The following is a 10,619-nucleotide window of genomic DNA, read 5'->3' on the forward strand; positions in this document are numbered from 1 at the left end:
TTATAAACTTAACTAAATCAAATGAAATTATGCTGACCGGTCTGTCACATGCACAGCCATCATGGGATTAAATTAACTGGGTTTGAATAAGTAGCATAGAGTCAGAGATTCCAGAAAGGACCTCTGCACTGTCTAGAATGTTGCATCAATTTGAGTCCACAGACAGTGACATCCGGTGATTTGTATAAACAGAGATCCTCACAAAAAGAAACTCAAATTTTTGTTCAACGTTTATATGGGTGTTATTTGTTTAAGCCATTTGACCGCAGAAATGGAATGCACTTAGGCTGAAAAGGATTATTAGACAGCAATGCTGATTCACCTGCAGGTTAGCCATGGCACTTCTGTGTAAAGCATGCAGGCAACAGCCTGGCCTCTTAGCTGTTTGCAAAGAGCTCAGACATGGAGTGGGTCCTGCCATATTGCCTGGATTTTCCGTCGGTAAAAGCCAAATGGAATGAGACAAAAAAAAGCTCAAAGTGGTGGAATCCTTTTAAAAAAAAAAAGCAGTTTAAGTTGCTTATCTGGGCCTGCTGGTGCATTATGCGGTCTAAACAGGGGATAGAGGGTGCAGAGGTGTAGCTGAAGTGATAACCCTGCAGATTGAAAGCCACAAGAGTAGAGACAGGGATGGCCTGAGGATTAGGGAGATGGAGCCTCTCTCTGCATGTGGTATGCTTTCTGTGAATACAAGTGCAATGAAGAGGCAGTGCGGTGCATCCAGATTTTATCGGTTTTTGTAAAGTGCTTATCACATTTCTTGTTGGAGGTCAGCAAATGCTGCTTCTTATATTAATCTTTTGCAAACGATCTCCTTCCACCTCTGGGATTATTCATATGCTGATTCCCAGCAAAGCCTATGTGCGGAACTGTGTTGTTTATATGAAAGTAAGGGCTTAACACTTCAGTCACGTTACATCGTGTACTCGTGTATTTATTTAGATGAGCAAATTACCACAAAATTAAAAGAAAAAACATGTTTATTCAGGTTTCATGAAGACACAGAAAGATGCATTGAATGAATGAATGAATGACAATGGAGACAAGATGCTTTAGAATCGCAAAAGATTTTATTGATTGACAAGCTTGCTGACCACACATGGAAGCTGACCTCACATATGAGGGGAGTGATGATTGAACGTCTTCGTTACAACTCACCAGCTCCCTTTTCTTCATGCACTCCATCACCATGAGGAGGATTTGCTGCGATTGGCTTTTGCTGTAGTTGAATGTCTTCTGGATGGTGACCAAAAGTTGGTCTCTGACGTCATCATTTACCAGGCTGGAGGAGAGAATTTAGAAGTGAGACCCCAGTCTTGTTTAGTCTAAAACATTACAGAAACTCTCCTTTTGGGTCTCACCCTCCATCTTCTGAGAATTTATGTGCAAAAGATATGATATCAGAAGCTCGGCCGCTGCCGTCGCATATCACCACTGGGATGGGAGGCTCGTCCCTCAAGCTCTCCAAAGCGATGGAGATAACGTTGGGACCTCCTTCCACTATTAGACAAACTAATGGAACCCCTTGACCCAAACCTGGAACACAGCAGATGGCAAAGTCAGTCTTTGACCCGAGCAGTTTGTAACCATGTTAGAAGAACCAGAGGGCGGTTGGGTGTTGTCAGTGGTGACAGCTGAGCATCCCTTTGCTGTCCCTGCCTTATCCAAGCTCCAGGCATAGGATGACAAAGGGAAGCCCACAGGTCACAGAAGGGATCTCCATCCATGTGTCCAAGAATAGCTGGGCTTACTGTGCCAAACGTGAGTCAGGGAATCTGCCGGCCCTTGTGGAACTTACGAGTGTTGATCTTTTGCAGAGAGATATGCTTCTCCAACAGCCGGCGGAGTTTCACCTCTGAGCCATACTTCCCACAAGTTCCATTGTCAGTGAGGATGAAGTGGGAGTGGCTGTTGTTGAGCACTGCCAGCTTACTCAGTGGGTTTGCCATCGACTGACAAGGTCTTGTTACCTTAAATAAGATACACATTTATTTATTTTTAATTCAAGAAGAAGCTGAAAACATTCAAATAAAGACTGCTTCTCACATCTTTCCCAATGAGGTCCTCTTTGTTCTCCAAAATGCCCCATGGAGCGATTCCTATTGCACATACTTTTCCTCGTGACTTTGAGGAATGGTCCTTCAAAGCATCCCCAACATGGCGAATCACTCCTGGTATGATTATTAAAAAACAAAACAAAAAAACACGTGAAATAACTATCTAGCGTTGTTTTTCTCCCAAAGTGTGTGTCCTCCTCATATTTGTTATCTAAATCTGTTTTACTCTGGATCAAAAAGGCTTGCTGTCTCTGTCACATGTGATTGGATAAAAGGTGCAACCATGCACACCATATTGTGACAAATGCATGCAAATCCGCACAAACTGCCATTAGTACTGATCTTTCCAGCAAAATCCCTATTTATAGAGCCTAAACCCGTGACAATGGCTTTGTCCAATTTTCTCCTGGAAATTACAAAATAGATTCATGTAATGGAAATTGAACACAAAAGTAATTTTCTAATATCACGAACCGTCATTTCTGTGATCGTTAAAAGCTTTATCCTTATCTGTCCTACCCGTGTTGACTCCGCCTGTGAAGATCCAGGCTCCTGTGGTGACCGCCGCTTTGATCAGGCCTTTGCCAAACACTTGCTTGAGTTTTGGCTGGAGGTCAAAGTTCTGTAGACCTCCATGCACAGAGATGAGCAACGTGGGGAGCTCCAGCTGCCAGTCCTTCACCATCAGATGCAGAAGGTTGTCGGGCTTGGTGTCGTATGAGACCCGAATGTACTGCAAAGGGGAAAAAAAGTTCACTGAGATGGGCCCAAAGACTGCAGGGGCATAAATCGAGGTGGGTCGGACTCACCATGGCCTTGTTCATGAATCCTCCTCCTTGGAATTCAATGATTCCAAAGGAATCTGTTGGATATGTCCTGGTGTGCTTGATCAAACTCCATTTGTCATTTGGGGTGTCGATCTGCACCAGGGGGGCTGCTTCCTCGAGAGAGCTGGCTCCAGGAGGGATGGCTGGGTGATGGGTGACCAGCTGACCGCAGGCACATCTAGGGGGAAATCCCAGGTCTTAGTGAAAAATTATCGTTTTCTCTCAGAGAATTGTGTCACAAAGGCTGTAATGTGATTTTAATCTAGCCAAAATGTAAATTTTACCTGGTTGGATCCTTGCCAGGAAATATATGAATACATTCCCTTTTAAGGAAAGTCCTCTCAATCCAAGCTCGCTGTGCCTGCAAAGACAAGATGAAGCGAAAGTGGTGACTCTCGTCATGGACTGTCATACTTTCTGAGATCAGACGCTGTTATCTGAATCAAATTTTCACTATCAAAATCCTCCAGCAGAAAGAGGAGGACTGTGTAACACTGAAGGAAAGTAAAACCAAAACAGCTTTTCCCATTGAAGTCAAGCTTATTCTGTCTTTTTTTTAGGTTATGGGTGTTTTTGACAAGTAGCAAATGTAGAGTATCACACTAAAAGCACATTGTCTCCACACTGAATCAGTCCAGCTCTTTCTGCAGCATAATCGTCTTCCACTAAAGAACAAAAATTGAAGTTAAAAAGGGTAAATCATAAGCACAGCTTAAAACGTTTCTAGCCAGGATAAGCGTACAAGCACAGAGTCAAATGAGCATTAATTGGAGACCATGTGTTAAGTCTGGCAGTGTCTTGTGACTATCACAAGCGTTCATAATACAGTGCCTCTGTTCTCTCCCTGTTTGTCTGCCTGGATGGCCTCAGCCTACTGGGCAGCTGCTGCTGAACAAATCAACAGATTATTACAAGCAGTTTGTTTTAAAATGATGAAGACCAGTTCCCTTCTTGACAAAGCTGGCAACAGTGCCTTTCATCAAAACATGTAAATCACTTTTATAACACGAAAATACAAACATACAAAAAAATAAACAGGTTGTAGGGTGGTTGGTGAATTCCACACCATCTCTAAAGTATGAAATCAAGAGTAAAATGTAGTTTATTCCAATATTTTTGATTATTTGCATGCCAATTGTTTTAATCAATATTTTCCATTGTGCAACTTTTATTAAAAAATAGAACTGTCCTGTGTTATTTAGCTCTCAGCTTCTCTCTGTCTGTTCCGTACCAGCATCATAATGCATCATTAAGCACTCAGAGTCCATGAAGTGCTGCCTGTTCCTATTCATTTTCTCAAATTTCTTCCCTCTAAAACCCCATAATTCTGTAGTTTAGTTAAAGAAGAGTTGCCTTCGCAGGACACACTTACGCAATGATTGCATTCATGTTTCAGGCTCTGCAGGTCAAAGCTTGAGTGTCGGTGTTTGCTGCTCCGCTGGCTGAGCCTTCTCCTGGTGCTGCTCTCCCAGTCAAGTGCTCTTACCGAATCCCAGAGGACATGAAACTTCTTCACTTTATGAGGGCCGGTTAATATGATGAGCATGTGAGCAAGGTCTTTGTTCACTGAGTCTCATGACTCCAGTTCTAGGTAATCCTTTTGGGAGTCCCATGACCCCCTTCTCCATGCCCATAGGGTATTTTCATCCTTCGCTTGAACAAGGCACAATAAATCTACTTTGATAACTGGCCCCTAATCTCCCAATTTGTTGAAACTCCCTTCTTTGTGTTCAGTTCACAGTGTGGAAGATCTTAGCCTGTATGAGAAGACGGAGCAGAGAGTCTGCCTAAAAGCACTGCCGTCCTGCTTCTCGAGCCCCTCAAACTTTTCATTTGAAAGTTTTCACCCTAGCTACTTTCATTTTAACCTAATTTGCATAATTGAAAGAATTGGATGCAGTCATTCTTTTGTGTGGCACATTGTTAGGATGTGCCTGGTGTGCTGTTGGGGGCAAGGTCAGCCAATGCTAATTGCAGCTAATCTCTATTTCTAAACACAATGTTTTGATGTAGGGGAAAAAACTCATCAGAGTTGCTTTTTATTTTCCCCACAACTGTTTTCTCCTGTTAAAAGCGTTAAGGACATTTTTTGCTCCTAACAAACGGCCCTTTTATTTGTTGCCTGCAGTGTTGTGAGTTTGGGAAAAGTGGTCGAGAACAACCTTCTGGAAACTTTAAAGAAGTAAAATGGAACAGGAAGCAATGCAGTCCAAAATTCTGCTCCATTTACTGGACTGAAAGCAACTCATATGGTTGAAATGAGTATTATAAGAAAGATTTTACCTCAAAATTAAAACTGAAAAATACAAGTTGATGAAAGCAGCCCATCAGAAGCCTTAAATCTCCTACTCTCCACTTTTTTGTGATCTTCTGATGACAAATAGAATAGTAAAAAAGTGCATTTGATTCCTAGTTCATTATAACAAAACAAAGCAGATTTCCAGAAGGGTATGATGCAGTTATTTCATCTTATTTGAAATTATTAACCACAACAATTAAATCCAAAATCCAGCCATCAACTTGCTGGCTCATTAGGAGCTGCCTTTGAGCCCTAACCAACAAAAACTCTCAAGTATTGCACATTGCAGGATCAGATTATAAAAGAAAAGAAAATTAACACGACTTAAGATAAGCTATTGGAACAAAAAGAGCTTAATTCAGCGTACACAGTTTGTCCGAGAAAAAAAATCGAAATATGCAGGAAATTTTGTTGAAAGCATAATTTAATAAGTGCTGATGTAAGTAACCAGGGGAAAAAGGAAATTCTATTAACTCTATTGATCAAAAGGCTTTTGTTTTGTGATAATGTGTCAATGCTTTAGCATAGGTTTTTGCTGGTTTGAAGGGTTTAGTTTGTGTTGTTTCTATTGAATCTTAATGGCCATCAAAGCTAATACAGGCCACATTAGCGGCTCATGATACATTCATTCTTTTTGTACTGGAATCACATGGTCTTGATCCCCTGACCCTCATCCTTGCAACAACCAGATCACAACTAATTTGTTCCAGTGATGCTACAATTACACTATTCAGGCCTGAAAGTCACACGCAGAAACCATAAGGACTGCTGCATTTTTCTGGGTCTTTTTTTAAACCGTCTGTTAGAAGTTTCAAAGAAAACTATTGCTCACCTTTTGTGGTCCTAAAACGGGATAGTTATCATCAACGTAGTTTTAACAGTACAATTTGTCCTAGAAGACTTTTTTAAGGGCATAGAACAAATGATGGAATTCAAAAGATTTAAAAAGAATATGAAAGTGCAGGGTTCAAGGCAAAAAGTAGCTAATTGGAGGGTACAAATGGTACTGGGGTTCAAGTCTGATCCCCTGTGACAGGACACTCCTATCTTCTCCTTTTGCTGCCTAAAAAAGCATTGATCCACATATACTTTCACCTGAAAGGAAGAAGAAATCTTTGCAACGTTTTAGATTCAAGTTTCTGGATGGTCCTATTTTAGTGAGGTTAGCCTTTTTCAGCTAGTCTTGTTTGTAAACCCATTCTTTGTCGCCCCGAATTTGAAAATCCAGTTAGCTATCACGAGTCCAACATGTCACTGATTATCCCCGAGAGTGGAGGGAGTCATAAGACATGATTTAAAGCTGCTGTTTTTTATTCTGTGTGCGCAGATGGAAGCCTGGCCGAGAAGGAAGCAGACAGAAAAACAAAGATTTCAGCCAGTGGTGGCAAAAATGCAACACGATTCTTTTGTTTGGGACAAAATAAATAAATTGTCATGGAAAAAGTTATCTTTATATGTGGTAGAAGGTTAGCCAGCATTTTAGTTCTGGGAGTTTGGTTGTCAAACCACAGACAACATTGTGCTCCATGATGGATTTTAATTTTTGCCTTGCCTCTTTGTGATGCTTCACTTGTTTTTTGGTTGTAAGACTTTTAATAAAGTCTTGCTAAACATAAAACCATTATGTTTTTTCTAAAGCTGCTTTAAGACATTTTGCAACAGCATTCGTGAGTTGGCTGCAAAAGTCGTTTCGAGGTTTCTGGTTCATCAAAAATCTTTATGACCTGACAGTTTGGTTCAACTTTGATGTACAAATTTAAAAGTTTCTTCAACTTTTGCAGGACTACAAAATTAGAGTCGAATGCACTTAAGTTAAAGAAAAAACAGGGGGGGAAAAAATGGCACCTCATCGTTAAGAACATTAAAGTTTTATTTTTCGTGAACTTTCTATAAACAAGGGAGCCGATTGTGCCTCAGACTTAAACTTATCCTCGATTTCTGGATATGAGCCCCAAAGCTTTTCCTCGGCCCTCAGCTGACCCTGTTCTGACACTTACATCACACGCAGTCATATGAGCCTCACTGGGTCTCCTAATCAAATTTATACTGGTTTTTGATGTTTTTTTGCATTTTTAATTAAAAGGTTGCTTTATTTCAATACAAAAACCTGGTCGAACTTTTCACACCCACCAAGATTTAATGCTCAGATCGGTTGTTTTATGTATTCTTTTTCGGAGCAAGAGAGATGATAATGAACTTTTTGCCAATTTCATTAATGGCAATGAGGTAATACAATTTAATCACATTTAAAAGAATCTGCTTACTGAGGTAGAACCTTAACTAAAGCTTTGCTTGACCAGGATTGTTTCCCTCTTTGCAAATTTTAGATTATAAGTCTTCACCTCTTTAAAAAAGGCATAAAAAACAAAAGACTGGACAAAAATGGGAAACACCGCAAATCCAGTTTTTCAAAACAATATTTGGTTTTGAAAAAGGGAAGCATTGTTGTAAAAGGTAAAAGTTCATGCAGTAAGCTTGGATTATTAAAAGAATGTTGATCAAACCAATGCAAGGAAAGTTGTCACAAACGGTGTTATTTCAAAACGATAGAAAAACTGAAATGTGGGGAAAGAAGGATAAATTAGTTACACCATTAATATAATTTTCAGCTTTTTAAAACATTTTGCTGTTTGTTTTGGTCATAAACTACACTCTGGTTATAAATATTTCACATTTCAATAAAAAGAAGTTAAAAAAAAATAAAAAATAAAAACAGGTGAACAATAAACTGCCCTAAAGCAAGATACACTTTCTGACCAAGAAACAAAATTAACAAGAGAACAAAAACAAAAGAATCTTCAAAAGAATCATTCATTCAAAATGCAGAAAGGTTTCACAAAATGTAAACATAAACATTGAAGTACCTATATCTATATTGTTCCAAAATTAGCAATAAAAAGATTTGTTCAACTTTCAGTGAGGACAACTCTGCAGCCCCAAAGCAGCAGAAGCTCTGTTCATGTGATGAAACTGTCTTAAAATCTCTTCTGTTCAGTTAGAAGAAGCAGACATCAAAAAACAGAAACACAGGGTCACTGCTTACAAGGGAGTGTTTATGTAAATGTGTCATGTGTCATCCCATGAAAGCAGAGTTTAGAAAGATATGAGTCTTTAATCTGTCGTGACTGTGGTGGTGGTGGTCCACCGTGGGGCCATTATGAAGGATTAAAGTTCTACACAGGAGAAAGTGGAAGCTCAGCTCCGAACACCACTCAGCTGTGACTTAAAAAAGGTTAGGAGTGCACATTATATGACCAACACTGCTTAACAGTTCCTATGAGTCTGCTGAAGAGATACACTTGATAAAAGCTCAAAGAAATGGTGGCATGTGACACTGAAAGCTGGAAAAAAAGTCTGTCAGTCACATGCTGCCAAAGCAACAAAATGCAGCTGTTTTTTCAGATTGTGAGTCCAAGAACAACACCACATAATATCACAGTCACAACGGAGGAAAAAATGTTAAGCATAACATGTAAATATGTCTTTATCTTACCTTCTGTGAGCCAGATGTGCTGCGTTTGAGGGAGGGCCTTTTCGAGGTGCTGATCTGACCCTTGGCGTCCATTTGTTAAGTGAAGACAGGTATTGTTAAAGTGAGGCAGCACTGAATAAAACCTCATAAGAAAGACCAAACTCAGGGTTCACATAGTAAAATAATTAGGCATATGGTTTGCCATGGATGTGCAAGTTGTCTCTTCTCGCTGTGGTTTACTCCAGACTGACAAGACAGAGATCCCAGCCTGGATTTATAAATCACTCAATGACACACTTGACACATAGACCCTTTTCCACTGCTGGGCATCCCATAATCAGGCTTAATGCAACCAGCTCTCGCAGCCTCAGTCTAATGGATAGAGATTTAATAAATGGTTATTGAAGGTAAATCTCCTTCGGCACACCACAACCCTAGAAAAAACTGTGTGAGCTTTTGGAGCTGCAGAATGCCAAAGGCTCGTCGGCCCAGATGAGGCTCATCGTTTCTGACAGGAAGGACAGTGGTGACTCTGCAGGGTGCACACAGATACAAAGACTCAGGCCAAAACAGGGTTAATGCAGAGAAAAACAAGTCTCATGGTCAGTCCTTTTGGAGCACGTGTGCACATTTTTTAGACTCATGGGTCTAAATATAAAGTCAAAATATGCACCACATTTATTTTCTTATTTGCACCTAATGCGGGTGTTTCCATGGTGTCTGTCTTGCTGTAGGTTTTTCAGCTACAATGGTTACAAACCCAACAGTGCAACCCCTTCTGTAAGTTTACTTCTGTACAAAAAAGGGAATAAAAATGATTATTTTATGATAGAAATTTCCTCACACAACCCATACCACGCAATAAATTTGGTTAAAAAAATAAACATCCCTACAACTCCCTCTGCTGGATACAGAATAATAAAGAGACTCCAGGGGTTAAAAGGGAACTTGTTTTCCTTTTAAGGCAATAATAATTGATGCACAATGTCAAGCATTTGCAGCAAAGAAAAATAGGAGAGTTTTAGGGGCTCAATACAGCGGGAATCAGACAAACTCATTGTGAAACAGTTGATCAACATGTACATTTTAGCGACATTAAAACAAAATAAATAGTGTAAACCAAGCTACTAAGTCAATCCAATTATTACCAGTTCACTTTTGGTCATCACTTAAATATTACAAAGAGAAAAAAAAGCAAAATACCTGGTGTTATCAGTAAATCATATTTTGATTCTTTCTGCCAGCCGTAGCTCCAAACAGTAAAAGGACATCATAAAAAGTGATAAGTTCCCCTTTTTTCTCTTCAGCATTCCAACCATGTGTGGAGGTGTCTGCACCTCAGCGCGGATAATACGTAATTTCTCCAAGTAAGCAGACACAAATCAGCTTTATCATCTGCCGGTGGCTTTGTATTGGTCAGTGAAGGAGATTAATTGTCTCCTGGGGAAGGTGTACAACTGAAGGAAGCATAAAGGGGGGGGGGGGGGGGTTGGTTTATCAAGAAAAAGTTAGGCAAGATCAAAAAGCATGACAAGCTGTTAAGAAATATCTGACTGTCAAATTACAAAACACACATCCAACTCACAAACAAGAAGTTTAAACTTGCACAAAGGAAGGGCAGAACTGAAAGGGACATTCATCTAAAACATAACAGACTAGCACTTATTACATTAAAGTTTATTACAAAATATATTTTTTTCACAAGCTAATCATGGGTAAACATATTTCCTTTTGTTAGTCTGCAAATATTTTTGGCCAAAAAAAATTGGTGGCAAAATCGTATTTATAAGTGTGAGTAAATTTAAGTATATTAGTAAATGTCCTCGATTTAAATTAATATATTCATGCAAATCCAGATGTTTTCTGTGGGACTAGCCACTAACTCTTTCAATGTTTTAAATTATTGGTTAATCCCTTTTTGCCACTAGAGGGCGTGCTTGTATTGCAAAACTCTAACGTGTCCC

General features: G+C 39.7%; 1 protein-coding gene across 2 annotated transcripts; it reads right to left on the reverse strand.

Annotated features, from left to right (window-relative positions):
* Positions 1–969: 969 nt before the first annotated feature.
* Positions 970–9,772, reverse strand: LOC111947538 (transient receptor potential cation channel subfamily M member 1-like). Of its 2 annotated transcripts, none has more exons than XM_023955794.1 (8): positions 8,677–9,772; positions 3,169–3,245; positions 2,867–3,062; positions 2,577–2,790; positions 2,047–2,171; positions 1,799–1,970; positions 1,362–1,536; positions 970–1,282 (listed from the first exon to the last, which is right to left on the reverse strand). In XM_023955794.1, the coding sequence occupies exons 1-8, from the start codon at positions 8,746–8,748 to the stop codon at positions 985–987; spliced, it is 1,329 nt and encodes a 442-aa protein (XP_023811562.1). In that variant the 5' UTR covers positions 8,749–9,772; the 3' UTR covers positions 970–984. The 2 variants fall into 2 exon arrangements, with proteins under 2 accessions (XP_023811562.1, XP_023811561.1); XM_023955793.1 differs by lacking the exon at positions 8,677–9,772 and adding an exon at positions 4,257–7,542.
* Positions 9,773–10,619: the final 847 nt, after the last annotated feature.

The sequence above is a fragment of the Oryzias latipes genome, chromosome 6 (genome assembly GCF_002234675.1).
Source record: "Oryzias latipes chromosome 6, ASM223467v1".
Taxonomy (NCBI): domain Eukaryota; kingdom Metazoa; phylum Chordata; class Actinopteri; order Beloniformes; family Adrianichthyidae; genus Oryzias; species Oryzias latipes.

Bases quoted from the DNA above. Each gene is read 5' to 3' on its own strand.
- LOC111947538 (XM_023955793.1), bottom strand. From the start codon at position 4,430: ATGCTCATCATATTAACCGGCCCTCATAAAGTGAAGAAGTTTCATGTC. The intron at 2,172-2,576 runs GTAGGACAGATA...TAATCATACCAG, and splicing joins CACAGGCGGAGTCAACACGG to GAGTGATTCGCCATGTTGGG. The intron at 1,971-2,046 runs GTGAGAAGCAGT...ATCTTATTTAAG, and splicing joins AGGACCTCATTGGGAAAGAT to GTAACAAGACCTTGTCAGTC.